We start from the raw sequence: 17326 nt of genomic DNA, 5'->3' as shown, positions 1-17326 counted from the left end.
ATTATCACTAATGCATACACTATTTCTTGGGCCACTTCCTTAAGCACTCTGGGATGCAGACCATCTGGCCCTGGGGATTTATCTGCCTTCAATCCCTTCAATTTACCTAACACCACTTCCCTACTAACATGTATTTCGCTCAGTTCCTCCATCTCATCATATAACCCATAGTGAACTATTTAAACAAACAAGAATGTTTAATGACACAATACTGTATATATACAATATTACTCAAATATTACCAAAATATTAAATACACAACAAACACACGAGATTCTGCATTTACTTGAAATCTTGAGCAACACACAGAAAACGCTGGAGGACGTCAGCTGCTCAGGGTGACATCTTTGGAGGAAAATAAAGAATCAACCTTTCATCAGGACTGGAAAGGAAGCCAGAATAACAAGGTATGAGGAGGGGCAAGAGGACAAACTAGCAGGTAATAGAAACAACACTCACAACACGCTGGAGGAACTCAGTAAGTCGGGCAGCATCCGTGGAAACGATCAGTCAACGTTTCGGGCTGGAACCCTTCATCAGGTCTGTAGAGGGAAGGGGCAGAGGCCCTATAAAGAAGGTCGGGGGAGGGTGGGAAGGAGAAAGCTGGTAGGTTCCAGGTGAAAAACCAGTAAGGGGAAAGATAAAGGGGTGGGGAAGGGGAAGCAGGGAGGTGATAGGCAGGAAAGGTGAAGAAAGAATAGGAAAAAGCACCATCGGTAGTAGAAGGAGGTGGAACCATGAGGGAGGTGATAGGCAGCTGGGGGAGGGGGCAGAGTGAAATAGGGATAGAGGAAGGGAGGGGGAGGGAATTACTGGAAATTGGAGAATTCAATGTTCATACCAAGGGGCTGGAGACATCCCAGACGGTGTGTGAGGTGTTGCTCCTCCAACCTGAGTTTAGCCTCATCATGGCAGTAGAGGAGGCCATGTATGGACATATCCGAATGGGAATGTGAAGCAGAGTTGAAGTGGGTGGCAACCGGGAGATCCTGTCTGTTGTGGCCGACGGAGTGGAGGTGCTCGACGAAGCAGTCCCCCAATCTGCGTCAGGCTTCACCGATATAGAGGAGGCTGCACTGGGAGCACCGGATGCAATAGATGACCCCAACAGACTCACAAGTGAAGTGTTGCCTCACCTGGAAGGACTGCTTGGGGCCCTGAATGGTGGCAAGAGAGAAGGTGTAGGGACAGGTGTAGCACTTGCGCTTACAGGGATAAGTGCCGGGTGGGAGATCCGTGGGGAGGGACACTAAACTCGGATTGGAGAAGCAACACCTCATATACCATCTGGGTAGTCTCCAGCCCCTTGGTTTGAACGCTGAATTTTCCAACTTCAGGTAATTATCTCCCCCTCCCATCCCCCATCCCAGTTTCACTCTGCCCCCTCCCCCAGCTGCCTATCACCTTTCCTCATGGTTCCACCTCCTTCTACTACCCATTGTGTTTTACCCTATTCCTTCTTCACCTTTCCTGCCTATCACCTCCCTGCTTCCCCCCACCTCCATCCCTTTATCTTTCCCCTTACTGGTTTTTCACCTGGAACCTACCAGCCTTCTCCTTCCCACCCTCCCCCCACCTTCTTTATAGGGCCTCTGCCCCTTCCCCCTACAGTCCTGATGAAGGGTTCCGGCCCGAAATGTAGACTGATCATTTCCACGGATACTGCTTGACCTGCTGAGTTCCTCCAGCGTTGTGAGTGTTGCTTTGACCCCAGCATCTGCAGATTATGTTGTGTAGCAGGTAATAGAAGGAGGTGATGAGGATGGGGAGGAGAAGAGAAGAAACCTGAATGGAGAATGGAAAAGATAGCTAAAGCAGAGGGGAAAAGGGGAGGAAGAGAAATCACAAGAATTTAGAGAATCAATGTTCAATTCATCTTGAATGTGAGTCTACTCAAATTTAGGACAGAATTTCTGCCTCAGGTTCAACAATCTGGGTTCAATTCTGACCTCTGGTAAGGCCTATTCAGAGTATGCAGATTTGTCTTGTGACTATGTGAGTTTCTTTTGGGTGCACTGGTGTCTTCCCACATCCCAAAGATGTATAGGTTGGTTAGTAAATTGACTACTGTAAATGATTTTCTATTTTGATTAGTCTTGAGTTTAAAATCTGACAGTTAATGGGGGTTAATTGATGTGAATTTGTGGAGAATAAAATGAGATTCATGTAGGACTAGTGTCGATGGATATTTAATGGTCAGCATAGACTCAGTGGGCCAACTGTCTTGTTTCAACAATGTATTGCCTCTCTGCATTAATCAAATGTGAAAATCTGCAGGTTATTTGTGAATCATGGTAGAGCTGACTAAGTGTACAACTCTCTGCAGCTCAGGCAAGGGAGAAGAACTGGCCAAAGTTGATTGGAAGGGGACACTAGCAGTGATGATGGCAGTGCAGTAATGTCTGGAGCTTCTGGGAGCAATTCAGAAAGCACAGGATAGATATATCCCAAAGAAGAAGTATTTCAAAGGCAGGACGACACAACTGTGGCTGACAAGGGAAGTCAAAGTCAATATAAAAGCAAAGGAGAGTGCATATAAAAGAACAAAAATTAGTGGGAAGTTAGATTTTTGGGAAACTTTTAAGAACCACAGAAGGCAACTAAAAAAACCATAAGTAGGGAAAAGATGAAATTTGAAGGTAAACTAGTCAATAATATCAAAGAGGATATCAAAAATTTTTTTTCAGATATATAAAGAATAAAAGAAAGGTATGGGTAGGTATCGGACCACTGGAAAATAATGCTGGTGGAGGGGGCAGTAATGGGAGACAAGGGAAAGGCAGATGAACTAAATTAGTATCTTGGATCAGCTTTCACTGTGGAAGACATGGGCAACAAGCCAGTAATTTGAGAGTGTCTGCAGACAGAAGTGAGAGCAGTTGCAACGTGTAAGGAGAAGGTGTTTGGGAAGCTGAAAGGTTTGAAGGTAGATAAGTCACCAGGACCAGATGGACTATATCCCAGGGTTCTGAAAAAGGCAGATGAATAGGTTGTGGAGGTATTAGTAATGATCTTTCAAGAATCACTAGATCCTGAAATGGCTCCGGAAGACTGGAATATTGAAACTGTCATTCCAGTCTTCAAGAAGAGAGGGAGGCAGAAAAAGGAAATCATAGGTCAGTTAGACTGATCTCAGTGGTTGGGAAGATGTTGAAATTGATTGTAAAGGATGAGGTTTTGGGGTACTTAGAGGCACTTGACAAAATAAGCCATGGTCAGCATGGTTTTCTTCAGGGAAAACCTTGCCCAGGAAATCTTTGGAATTCTTTGAAGAAATAACAAGCAGGACAGACAAAGGAGAATCGGTAGAAGCTGTGTACTCCATTTTCAAAAAGCCTTTGACAAGGTGCCATATATGAGGCTGCATAAAAGCCCATGGTATTACAGGAATGATACTGCCATGGTAAGAGTGTAGGCTGATTGGCAGGAAGCAAACAGTAAGAATAATGAGAGCCTTTTCTGATTGGCTGCCGCGGGGGTCAATAGTGAGACCACTTCTTTTATGTTGTATGTCAATGATTTAGATGACAGAATTGATGCCTTTGTGGCCATGTTTGAGAATGATATGAAGATAGGTGGAGGAGCAGTTAGTGGTAAGGAAGCGGGGAGGCTACAGAAGGAGTTAGACAGATTAGGAGAATTGGCAGAGAAATGGCAGATGGAATACAGTGTCAGAAACTTGTCACGCACTTTTGTAGAAAGTAATAAAAGCATAGACTAGTTTCTGATCAGGAAAATAATTCAAAAATCCAAGATGCAAAGGAACCTGGAAGTCCTTGTGCAAATTGTGTTAAGGAAGGCAAATGCAAATTTCACATTCATTTCGAGAGTACTAGAATATAAAACCAAGGATGTATTGCTCAACTTGGTTTCATTCCCCCCGCCCCAGTTTCACCTCTGTTTTATCACCCCAGTTCAGTCCTTTCCTATCTACATCCGTGACACCTCACACGCTCTGGATCTTTTCAATGATTTCAAGATCCCTGGCGCCGAGCATTATATTTTTACTATATCATCCAGTCCCTATACACCTCCAACCCCCACCAGGAAGGCCTCAAAGCTCTCCGTTTCTTCCTGGACACCAGACCCAACCAGTTCTCCTTCACCACCACTCTTGTCCGCCAAGCGCAACTTGTTCTCACTTTAAGTACTTTCACCCTGGGCTCTTCCCGCTTCCTCCAAACAAAAAGTGTAGCTATGGGCACTCAATGGCGCCCAGCAATGCCTGAATATTTGTTGGCTATGTGGAACAGTCTATGTTCCAAGCCTACACTGATGTCTATCCCCATTCTTCCTGTGCTATATCAACGACTGCGTTGTTGCTGATTCCTGCTCCTCTGCAGAGCTTGTCCATTTCATCAGCTTTGCCTCCAACTTCCAACCTGCCCTCTAATTTACCTGCTCCATTTCCAGCACCACCCTCAAATTTCTTGATCTCACTGTCTCTATCTCTGGAGACAGCTTATCTACTGATGTCTATTACAAACTCACAGACTCTCACAGCTCCCTGGACTATACCTTCTCCCACCCTGTTACTTCATCTTCACCCTATGCGACTCGCTTGTCCATTTGTTCTTCTCCACTGATCTCCTTCCTGGCACTTCCCTTGAAAGCTGTACAAGTGCTACACCTGCCCCTACACCTCCTTCCCCCACTACCATTCAGAGCCCTGAACAGTCTTGCCAGGTGAGGCGACACTTCACCTGTGAATTTGTTGGGGTCATCTATTGCGTCTGATGCTCTTGGTGTGGCCTCCTGTGTATCGGTGAGACCAGACCGAGATTGGGAGACTGCTTTGCCGAGCACCTAAGTGCATCCGCCGGAAGAAGCAGGATCTCCTGGTGGCCACTCACTTTAATTCCACTTCCCAATCCCATTCTGATATATGCATCCACGGCCTCCTCCACTGTTCTGATGAAGCCACACTCAGGTTGGAGGAAAAACACCTTATATTCCATCTGGGTTGCCTCTAACCTGATGGCATGAACATCAATTTCTCAACTTCTGCTAAGGCCCCTCCCCTCACAATTCCCCACCCCCCTTTTCCCTTTCTCACTTTATCTCCTTGCCTGCCCATTGCCTCCCTCTAGTGCTCCTCCCCCTTTTCTTTCTTCCATGGTCTTTTGTCCTGTCCTATCAGATTCCCCCTTCTCCAGCCATTTTTCGCTTTCACCAATTAACTTCCCAGCTCCTTACTTTATCCCTCCCCCTCCCGGTCTCACCTATCACTTTGTGTTTTCCCTCCCCTCACCCCACCCCACCCCACCCCACCCCACCCCACTTTAAAATCTACTCATCTGTTTTTCTTCAGTCCTACCAAAGGGTCTCAGCTCAAAAAGTCAATTCCATGGATGCTGCCTGGCCTGCTGAGTTCCTTCAGCATTTTGTGTGGGTTTATTGCTGAGATTTGTTGTGAGCAGTTTTGGGCCCTTATCTAAGAAAGGATGTGCTGACAATGGAGAGGGTTCAAAGGAGATTCACAAAAATGATTCTGGGAAGGAAAGGCTTACCATGTGAGGAGCGTTTGATGGCTCTGAACCTGTAATCACTGGAACTTAGAAGAATGAGAGGGGATCTCATTAAAATCTATCAAATATGAAGGCATTGATAGAGTAGATATGGAGAGGATATGTTCTTTAGTTGGAGAGTCTAGGACAAGAGAGCACAAAATCAGAGTAGAGGGATATCCATTTAGAAAAAAAATTATGAAAAGTTTCTTTAGCCAAAGGGAGGTGAACCTGTGAAATTCATTGCCACAGATGGCTATGCAGGCTAAGTTATATATTTATGATGGAGGTTGATAGGTTCTTGATTAGTCAGAGTATGAAATGTTATGGGGAGAAGGCAGAAGAATGGAGTTGAGAGTGGAAAGGGATGACCCATGATAAAACAGTGGAGCAGAGTCAATGGGCTGAATGGCCTAATTCTGTTCCTATGTTTTATGGTCTTAAATGAATATTCTGACATGTGCTCTTACTCAGGTTCCTGATAGAAAAAGATCTCTTCTGCTGACCGTCACCTATTGATCTCTTGCTGACATAGTTTGCTTCGCTTTTAGCTCAATAACTTTTCTAGTAAGGAACTGATGAATTCAGTAACTGCTACTATCCTCACTCTGAGTTAACATAATCAAGAACCAACCCTATAACCTAATTACTCTCAGCCCAATCCTCTAGCATTCAACACTCCCAACATCCAAATTCTTTCTAACCTTCTCCAGCCTGTTTGATCTCTGACTTGTCCCCAGCCTTTTCCTGTGATTTTTGGTGGAGCCACAGTCAAATTCAGGGGCTGATCCTCCACTTAAATTGATTGATTCAATTCAATTCAGGTGGTGATGAACTGAATTAACTAATCAGCCAGAGGCTAGTGTCCCCTTGGAAGACCCTAGGTCTGCTCACTAGTCTTTAGAAGATCACCTTAATGATCCTCACTTTATATGATAACCATTCAAAGAATGATGAGCTGTAGATTTTAGTCTTTATGTTGTCCTTAAACAAAAACTGCTGGAGCAACTCAATGAGGAACATAATGAGGCTGGGGGGTGGGGGAAGAAGAGGAATTGTTAACCTTTCATATCCAGACCCTGCAGCCACCTTTGCCCCTGCTTTATGCTCTTTTAATTCTCTGTTCTATTTAATTGCATTCTAAGCAGTTTGTCCCAGTGTGACAATGAAATCTGTTTTAGAGCAGGCCAATAGATTTAAATTTCCCACTAAAGCTATGAGAACTTTGGGTTGACATGCATTTACCCTTGGCTGGCAATTCACAAGAGTGCATCTTACATCTTGCTCTGTACTTCCTCTGTAAAGTGGAGCAAAGTTGTTGAGTTGTTGAGCTGAATACATTTGATTGTGAGTTTGGCTGATGAAATATTGCCATTTTGGATGGAACAGCAAAGTGAGGATAAGTGATTTGGCTTTATTCCTATGTTAAATTAACATTAAGTTTGTTTTAAAATGGCCTTTAAATAATTTTCTAATATTTTAAATATAATTTAATTAGTTAAATTTATTTCAAATATTTTAAACATCCTTATCAAAAATATATAGAAGTAGTTGAAAAAACCTCTGATAGCACAAGATCTCAAACACAATAAAGCAGTCAGGTTCAACTGTCTGAAGCTCATTTTGGCAGTGCTGAACCTTCAATAATTTTCTGTTACCTTATCATTTCAGCATCAAGTAAGAATCATTGCCAATAATGGCGCATTCCTTCCTAATGAACTTAATGTGTTCTATGCATGTTTTGATTAGAAGCAAAATAAAGGATATAAAAGGAGAGAAGCAAAATAAAGGAATAAAGGGGGCCTATTCTGAATGGCTGGCAATGACAAATGGTGTTCCGCAGTGATTGCTGTTGGAACCTCTTCCTTTCACATTATATGGCAACAATTTGGATGATACAATTGATGGCTTTCTGGCCACACTTACAAATGATATGGAGACAGGTGGAGCTGCAGGTAGTTTTGAGGAAGTAGGGAGTCTGCAGAAGAACTTGCAAGAATAGGCAAAGAAGTGGCAGATGGAATATAGTGTCAGGAGATGTATGGTCATGCACTTTGGTGGAAGGAATAAAAGTATTGACTATTTTCTAAATGGGGAGGAGATTCAAAAATCAGAGATGCAAGAGGGCTTGGGAGTCCTCATGCAGGACTCCCCAAAGGTTAACTTGTGGGTTGAGTCGGTGGTGAGAAAGCCATTTCAAGAGGACTAGAATATAAGAGCAAGAATGTGATGCTGAGGATTTAAAAGGCATTGATCAGACTGTACTTGGAGTATTGTATGCAGTTATGGATCCTTAACACGGTCTAAGAAAAGATGTGCTGGCGTTGGAGAGTCCAAGGGAGGTTTAGAAGAATTATTCTGGAAATGAAAGAGTTAACATGTGAGGATCATTTGATGGCTTTGGTCCTGTACTTGCTGGAGTTTAGAAGAATGGGAGGATCTCAATGAAACTTACCAAGTATTGAAAAATAGGCACTTAGTTCAAAAGTCAGGAAGTCATGTTGCAACTTTATAAAACCCTCGTTTGGCAGCATCTGGAATACTGAATACTATTCGCTCAATTATAGGAAGTATGTGGAGGCTCTGGAGAGGGTGTGGAAGAGGTTTACCAGGTTTCTGCCTAAATTAGAGGCATGTGCTAAAAGAAGTGATTGGACAAACTTGGATTGTTTTCTGAGACTGAGGGGAGATCTGAAGAAGCTTATAAATTTCTGAGATATGTACCCATATAACAATTACAGCACGGAAACAGGCCATCTTGGCCCTTCTAGTCCGTGCCGAACTCTTACTCTCAACTACTCCCACCGACTTGCACTCAGCCCATAACCCTCCATTCCTTTCCTGTCCATATAGCTGTCCAATTTAACTTTAAGTGACAAAATCGAATCTGCCTCAACCACTTCTGCTGGAAGCTCGTTCCACACACCTACCATTCTCTTTTTTTAAAAATAATTTTTATTGAGTTTTCAAAGCAATACATGAGAAAATAATATCTACCCTCCCCCTCCCCTTAACCCTCCCCCCCCCCCGATATATACTCCTACCTAAAAAGAAAAAAAAAGAAAAAAAAGAACTGCCTGAATATTGGAAAGTTTGCACGTGCTCCATGGGATAAAAATAAAATTTATATATATTTGTTACTTTCCCCCAAGGAACCAAGATCTTCATTATTGGAGCTATAAATAAGGGCTCCAAATATTCAAAAATGTTACATATTTATCTCTTAAAATCTAAAACATTACTTAGCTTCTCAACTCTCATAGTTCCCTGGGGAATCTCTTTGAACTTCACCATGTTGCTATGAGTTTCCCTCCCAATCATCCAGGCAAAAAGTAAAAAAAGATAGATAAGATACAAAAAAAGAAAAAACAAAATACCCCCCCACTAATGTTGTGAATGAAAAGATACACAACACTACCCCCCTCCATTGTGCGGGTTGTGGCTATTGCCACGCTTGCACACATGAATAACATAGCGATCGGTCAGTGTTCCTTCCAGCTCCCCGATAACAAAAAATTATATATAGAAAAATAGGTGCAGGAGTAGGCCATTCGGCCCTTCGAGCCTGCACCGCCATTTATTATGATCATGGCTGATCATCCAACTCAGAACCCAGCCTTCCCTCCATACCCCCTGACCCCTGTAGCCACAAGGGCCATATCTAACTTCCTTTTAAACATAGCTAATGAACTGGCCTCAACAGTTTGCTGTGGCAGAGAATTCCACAGATTCACCACTCTCTGTGTGAAGAAGTTTTTCCTAATCTCGGTCCTAAAAGGCTTCCCCTCTATCCTCAAACTGTGACCCCTCGTTCTGGACCTCCCCAACATCGGGAACAATCTTCCCGCATCTAGCCTGTCCAATCCCTTTAGGATCTTATACGTTTCAATCAGATCCCCCCTCAATCTTCTAAATTCCAACGAGTACAAGCCCAGTTCATCCAGTCTTTCTTCATATGAAAGACCTGCCATCCCAGGAATCAATCTGGTGAACCTTCTTTGTACTCCCTCTATGGCAAAGATGTCTTTCCTCAGATTAGGGGACCAAAACTGCACACAATACTCCAGGTGTGGTCTCACCAAGGCCTTGTACAACTGCAGTAGTACCTCCCTGCTCCTGTACTCGAATCCTCTCGCTATAAATGCCAGCATACCGTTCGCCTTTTTCACCGCCTGCTGTACCTGCATGCCCACTTTCAATGACTGGTGTATAATGACACCCAGGTCTCGTTGCACCTCCCCTTTTCCTAATCGGCCACCATTCAGATAATAATCTGTTTTCCTATTTTTGCCACCAAAGTGGATAACTTCACATTTATCCACATTAAATTGCATCTGCCATGAGTTTGCCCACTCACCCAACCTATCCAAGTCACCCTGCATCCTCTTAGCATCCTCCTCACTGCTAACACTGCCACCCAGCTTCGTGTCATCCGCAAACTTGGAGATGCTGCATTTAATTCCCTCATCCAAGTCATTAATATATATTGTAAACAACTGGGGTCCCAGCACTGAGCCTTGCGGTACCCCACTAGTCACCGCCTGCCATTCTGAAAAGGTCCCGTTTATTCCCACTCTTTGCTTCCTGTCTGCTAACCAATTCTCCACCCACACCAATACCTTACCCCCAATACCGTGTGCTTTAAGTTTGCACACTAATCTCCTGTGTGGGACCTTGTCAAAAGCCTTTTGAAAATCCAAATATACCACATCCACTGTGGATATATATATATATATATATATATATATATATATAGAATAAAATTAATGTTATTATTCCCAGCTAATATTCCTCAAATTTTAACCTTTCTTCCCCTCCCTCATATAATTAATAATATATTTATATATTCATCCACCTAAAAATTCAACAGGCCTAATCCATGATCCAGTCTTCATCTTCAATCCATCTCGGTCCCCTGGGTTTGTTCTTGTATCTGGTGAATATTCAAAGAATCTCGCCCAAACTCCTCCGCTTTCCGGTAATCATCAAAAAATCTTTTTTCTCCACCAGGCAGAAAAATCTTCAAGGTTGCAATATAAATCGATAACCGTGATCCCATAGGGCTTTTTTCACTGGATTAAATTTCTTCCTTCTCTTCAAAAGTTCATAACTTATGTCAGGGTAGAAAAAAATTTTCTTCCCTTCTATCATCAGTGGCCCTTTTCTCTTCTTGGCAGCTTGGGCAGCCGCCTGTAGAATCCTTCCTTTGTCTTGAAATCTTAAGAATTTTATTAAAATTGATCATGGATATTGGTCATCTTGTGGTTTTGGTCTTAGAGCTCTATGTACCTGCTCAATTTCAGTTGGTCGGTCTTCCTCTTTCATTTGCAAGGTTTTTGGGATCCATCTTTGAAAAAATTCTATGGATTATCTCCCTCTATACCTTTAAGACCAACAATTTTAATGTTATTACGTCTACTAAAATTTTCCAACACGTCCACTTTCTTCAAGAGTCGATTTCTTTCCGTGTTCCAGACAAGCACATCATTTTCTGTTTTTTCCACTCTATCGTTAATATGCTCCATTGTTCTTTCCATCTTCTGAAGTTTTTTATCCATTTTATTCTGTCTTTTCATAGCTTTATCATAGCACATCTTCACGTCTCTAAGCTCGGTTCTTAATTTTCTTAGTTCAGCCATTAATTGCAATAAAGTCTCTCTTATGTCTCCGTCGTCTCCTTTACTTCCAGTCTCTTCCAGTTCTTCCTCCTCTTCTTCATCCGTATTCTCTGCGATATCCAATTCTGACTCTGAGTCACTTTCAGTTGCAGTGGCCGTTGGTTCTTGTAGTTTAAGTTGTGTCAATTTGCGCATGCATACTTCTTTGCGCATGCGCAATTCCGGCATCTTCTTCCGAGAGACCGCTACCGCCGTCATTACTCCCTGTTCTTCTACGCCAGAGATAAAATGCGTCTCCTCTGAAGGAGATCCAACCTGAATCCGAGGCTCCATCGCTGTAGTAGGCCCTTTTTTCTTCCCATCTCGCGGCGACTTCACAACAACAGACTTCTTCTGTTGCGGTTTTCGAGGCATATCGTAGAGTAGTCTTACGAAGTTTATAAATAGTTTTCGGAAAGTATTTATTAACTTTACTTTGTTTAAACGGTACTTTGCTGATTTTTTTTATGGGAGAGCTGGATTTACACGTCTCAATCCCACATCATCACGTGACGCCCCCCCACCTACCACTCTTTGAGTAAAGAAGTTCCCCCTCATGTTACCCCTAAACTTTTGCCCTTTAACCCTCAGCTCATGTCCTCTTGTTTGAATCTCCCCCACACTCAATGGAAAAAGCCTATCCACGTCAACTCTATCTATCCCCCTCATAATTTTAAGCACCTCTATCAAGTTCTCCCTCAACCTTCTACGGTCCAAAGAATAAAGACCTAACCTCTTCAACCTTTCTCTGTAACTTAGGAGATGAAACCCAGGCAACATTTTAGTAAACCTCCTCTGTACTCTCGCAATTTTATTGACATCTTTCCTATAATTCGGTGACCAGAACTGTACACGATACTCCAAATTTGGCCTTACCAATGCTTTATACAATTTCAACAATACATCCCAGATCCTCTATTCAATGCTCTGATTAATAAAGGCCATCATACCAAAAGCTTTCTTCACCACTCTATCCACATGAGATTCAACCTTCAGGGAACTATGCACCATTATTCCTAGATCCCTCTGTTCAACAGCATTCTTCAATGCCCTACCATTTACCATGTATGTCCTATTTTGATTTGTCCTACCAAAATGTAGCACCTCACATTTTTCGGCATTAAACTCCATCAGCCATCTTTCAACCCACTCTTCTAACTGGCCTAAATCTCTCTGCAAGCTTTGAAAACCTACTTCATCATCCACAATGCCACCTACCTTAGTATCATCTGCATACTTACTAATCCAATTTACCACCCCATCATCCAGATCATTAATGTATATGACAAACAACATTGGACCCAGTACAGATCCCTGAGGCACACTGCTACACATCGTCCTCCAAACTGACATACGGTTATCCACCATTACTCTCTGGCATCTCCCATCTAGCCACTGCTGAATCCATTTTGCTACTTCCATATTAATGCCTAACTATTGAACCATCCTAACTAACCTTCCATGTGGAACCTTGTCAAAGGCCTTACTGAAGTCCATATAGACAGCATCCACCGCTTTACCCTCGTCAATTTTCTTAGTAACCTCATCAAAAATTCAATAAGATTTGTCAAACATGACCTTCCACGCACAAATCCATGTTGACTGTTCCTAATCAGATGCTGTCTATCCAGATAATTATATATACCATCTCTAAGAATACTTTCCATCAATTTACCCACCACTGACATCAAACTCACAGGCCGATAATTGCCAGGTTTACTCTTAGAACCCTTTTTAAGCAATGGAACCAGATGAGCAATACGCCAATCCTCCGGCACCATCCCCGTTTCTAATGACATTTGAAATATTTCTGTCAGAGCCTCTGCGATTTCCACACTAAATTTCCTCAAGGTCCTAGGGAATACCTTGTCCGGACCTGGAGACTTATCCACTTTTATATTCCTTAAAAGCACCAGTACTTCCTCTTCTTTAATCGTCATACTTTCCATAACTACCCTTCTTGTTTCCTTTACCTTACACAATTCAATATCCTTCTCCTTAGTGAATACCGAAGAAAAGAAACTGTTCAAAATCTCCCCCATCTGTTTTGGCTCCGCACATAGCCGTCCACTCTGATTCTCCAAGGGACCAATTTTATCCTTCACTATCCTTTTGCCACTAACATAACTGTAGAAACCCTTTGGATTTATTTTCACCTTACTTGCCAAAGCAACCTCGTATCCTCTTTTAGCTTTTCTAATTTCTTTCTTAAGATTCTTTTGCATTCTTTATATTCCTCGAGCACCTCATTAACTCCAAACTGGCTATATTTATTGAAGATCCCTCTCTCTTTCCAAACCAAGTTTCCGATATCCCTTGAAAACCATGGCTCTCTCAAACTTCTAACCTTTCCTTTCAACCTAACAGGAACATAAAGATTCTGTACCCTCAAAATTTCACCTTTAAATGACCTCCATTTCTCTATTACATCCTTCCCATAAAACAAATTGTCCCAATCCGCTCCTTCTAAATCCTTTCGCATCTCCTCAAAGTTAGCCTTTCTGCAATCATAAATCTCAATCCTAAGTCCAGTCCTATCCTTCTCCATAATTACACTGAAACTAATGGTATTGTGATCACTGGACCCGAAGTGCTCCCCAACACATACCTCTGTCACCTGCCCTATCTCATTCCTTAACAGGAGATCCAACACTGCCCCTTCTCTAGTTGGTACCTCTATGTATTGCTACAAAAAATTATCTTGCACACATTTGACAAACTCCAAACCATCCAGCCCTTTTACAGAATGGGCTTCCCAGTCAATGTGTGGAAAATTAAAATCTGCCACAATCACAACCTTGTGCTTACTACAAATATATGCTATCTCCTTACAAATCTGCTCCTCCAGTTCTTGGTCCCCATTGTGTGGTCCATTACACCCCTATAAGCGTCACAACACCTTTCCTATTCCTCAATTCCACCCAAATAGCCTCCCTAGATGAGTCCACTAATCTATCCTGCCAGAGCACTGCTGTTATATGTTCTCTGACAAGCAATGCAACACCTCCCCCTCTTGCCCCTCCTCTGTACTCTCTCAATTTTATTGACACCTTTCCTATAACAGACAGAGAAGATATTTATTCTCAATTTCAAAATGAGTCAATAAGTCATATTGTACAGACAATTAGTCTGTATAACAGATGAGAGAAAGTCTGCAGATGCTGGAAATCGAAGTAACACACACAAAATGCTGGAGGAACTCAGTAAGCCAGGCAGCATCTAAGGAGAAGAGTAAACAGGCTGAGACCTTTCATCAATCTATATAATATGCATTTTGTGAATTATTGGATCTGCAATTCTCACAAAGTACACATGCATTTACGCTGAAGGAAAAATTCAATGAGATGTGTGGGGCACTCACCACTCTACAGAGAGTGGTGGGTGCCTGGAGTTCACTGCCTGTTATGTTGGCGGAGGTGGACATGATAGAGGTGTTTAAGAAGAGAGGAATATGGACCATGTGCAGGCAAAAGGAATTAGTTTAATTAAGTGTTATTATGAACCTAATAAACAAAATGCAGTTTTAAATCCAAGATTAGAACTACATCTGCTGAACTATGTATCAGTTAGGAAGCAGAAGTTGTGACGGTGAAGGAGGAATTTGAAAAGTAGGTTAAATTCACACGTATGATCATAAACCACTGAATATGGAATAATTTTGCCAAGATCCTAAATCTGCATTAAATAGGTGTCACTTCAACTTGATGCGATTTTTCCCCCCGCTTCTCTTCCTGAGCTGTAAAGAGGCCTTAAGCATTAATGTGTTCCCTTTTGCAGTGGTGAGAGCGGATCAGGGAAGACAGAAGTCTGTAAACATATTGTAAAGCATCTTGCACGCAGAGCTGTGGAGTTTACCATTGAAGCAAAGTTTAACCATGTAAGTATCAAAGTACCTCCTTTAACATGGCTAAGATTCAGGATTTGTTAACAAACTGCACAGAAATCTACACTCTTGCCAGACACTAGCCCTACCACTGGGTGTCAATTAATCCTGTAGGATTTAATAAGTATTTTCAGAGCCTAGCCTTCACAGTAAGTCTATACAAGATGCATTTTGTGAATCATTGGATGATTGGATACCCACAAAGTAAATGTGACATCTCATAATTGACTGTACCAACTCTTCCAAGCTTTTAAACTGTTGTGTCTTATCCAGTAGCAACTCCATCCACAGTGAGGAAGTGTTTTGAGAAGTTGCTGGTAACTCTTGCCTGAGAAGTGACTTAGATCCGCTCCAATTTGCCTACGAAAGTAACAGGTCCACACAGGTGCCATCTCACTGGTTCTTCACTCAACCCTGGACAGCAAAGATGCATACATCAGTATAATCATTATTGAGTACAGCTCAGCAGTCAATACCATCATCCCCTTGAAACTAATCAATAAGCCGCAAGACCTTGGCCTCAATACCTCCTTGTGCATTTCGATCCTTGACTTCCTCACTTGCAGACCTCAGACAGTTTAGATTGTCAACAACATCTCCTCCATGATCTCCATCAGCACAGGAGCATCACAAGTCCGTGCACTTAGCCCCCTGCTCTACTTGCTTTACACTTATGACAGTGTGGCTAAGCACAGCTCCAATGCTATATTTAAATTTGCTGATGATATCACTGTCATAGACCGAATCAAAGGTGATGACAAATCAACATATAGGAGGGAGATTGAATATCTGGCTGAGTGGTACCATAACAACAACCTCTTACTCAATGTCAGCAAGACCAAGGAGTTGATTATTGACTTCATGAAGAGGAAACCAGAGGTCCATGAGCCAGTCCTGATCGAAGGATCAGAGATGGAAAGGGTCAGCAACTTTAAATTCCTCGGTGTTACCATTTCAGATGACCTGTCCCTGGGCCCAGCATGTAAGGACAATTACAAGAAAGCACAGCAGTGCCAATACTTCTTTAGGAGTTTGTGGAGATTTGGCGTGGCATCCAAAATTTTAATAGATGTGTAATGTAGAGTATATTACAACTGGCATCACAGCCAGGTATAGAAACACCAATAGCCTTGTACAGAAAATCCTACAAAAAATAGTGGATACGGCCCTCCTCACCATTGAGCACAATACACGAAGCATTGTTGAAAGAAAGCAGCATTCATCTTTAGGGACAACCACCATCCAAGTCATGCTTTCTTCTTGCTGTTGTCATTGGGAAGAATGTATAAGAGCCTGAAGATTCACAATGCAAGGTTCAGGAGCAGTTATTGCACCCTCAATTATCAGACTTTTGAACCAAAGTGGATAACTTCACTCAACTTCACTTGCCCCATCAATGAAATTTTCCCACGACTAATGGGTTCAATTTATTTATTATCATTATTTCTTTCCTTTTGTATTTGCAGAGTTGCGATCTTTCATTAATTTTATTATGGTTGTTAGTGTAGTATGGATGTATTGAGTATGCCCACAAGAAAATGAATTTCAGGGTTGTTTATGGTTCATATATGTACTTTAATAATAAATTTAATTTGAACTTTGATTGATATCTTGCATATAATATTCTGGCATGCAGTTGGCAGTATTGGAAAGCATCAGTGATACTCCTGGAAAGATGTTGACTACATTGATTGAACTCTGTCCCTGCTTGAGTGGTCTCCAGAAGGTCAGCTCCCGGGGAAAGCCCTGGATATTTTGAGAACTGGCCTCATTAATGCTGAGGTGCAAGAGAACGATGTAAAAAGGAGAAAGAACTTTTAAAAAAATCAAACAAACACAGTAGGAGAGAAATTCATTTTCAGCAATTAATGCTAAATTGCAATATAGTAGTTGCTGTGCTGTGCCATGTTTGCTTCTGAAATTTGGTTCTTTGGTATGCAACATGCTGCACTAAGTTGGTGCGGTCTTACATTGATTCAATTATGGTTTTTATTCTGTTGTAGATTTATTGAATATACCTGAAAGAAACTGAAATGTATTTCCAAGTTGCATGTGGTGACATACAGTATATATACTTGTATAATAAAATTTACTTTGAACAATTCTACTGAGAGGATGAATTTCGTGATACATCTGTTGTAGTTCTCACATACCAAAAAGGAAATTTAAAAAATCTGGCATTTTGTAGCAGAGGTAATATATTGTAACAACACAGATTGGTCCCTTTTTTCTGTATTTTGTTTGAGGTATTGTACTTTCCTAGGAAATGAGTTAGTTTA

At 41.9% G+C, this 17326-nt stretch overlaps 1 protein-coding gene across 5 annotated transcripts in view; it reads left to right on the top strand.

The window, feature by feature from the left end:
• The window catches only part of myo16 (myosin XVI), a 675445-nt gene that overhangs the window by 313186 nt on the left and 344933 nt on the right, over nucleotides 1-17326 (top strand). For all 5 annotated transcript variants that reach the window (XM_063053735.1, XM_063053734.1, XM_063053733.1 and 2 more), the window contains one exon: nucleotides 14942-15041. In XM_063053735.1, coding sequence (XP_062909805.1) covers nucleotides 14942-15041 — 100 coding nt within the window. The remainder of the gene's footprint in view (nucleotides 1-14941; nucleotides 15042-17326) is intronic.

Source organism: Mobula hypostoma, chromosome 7 (genome assembly GCF_963921235.1).
Source record: "Mobula hypostoma chromosome 7, sMobHyp1.1, whole genome shotgun sequence".
In the NCBI taxonomy this organism is placed as follows: domain Eukaryota; kingdom Metazoa; phylum Chordata; class Chondrichthyes; order Myliobatiformes; family Myliobatidae; genus Mobula; species Mobula hypostoma.
Note: the sequence above shows the minus strand (reverse complement) of the source record. Positions and strands in the feature narration are given on the sequence as shown.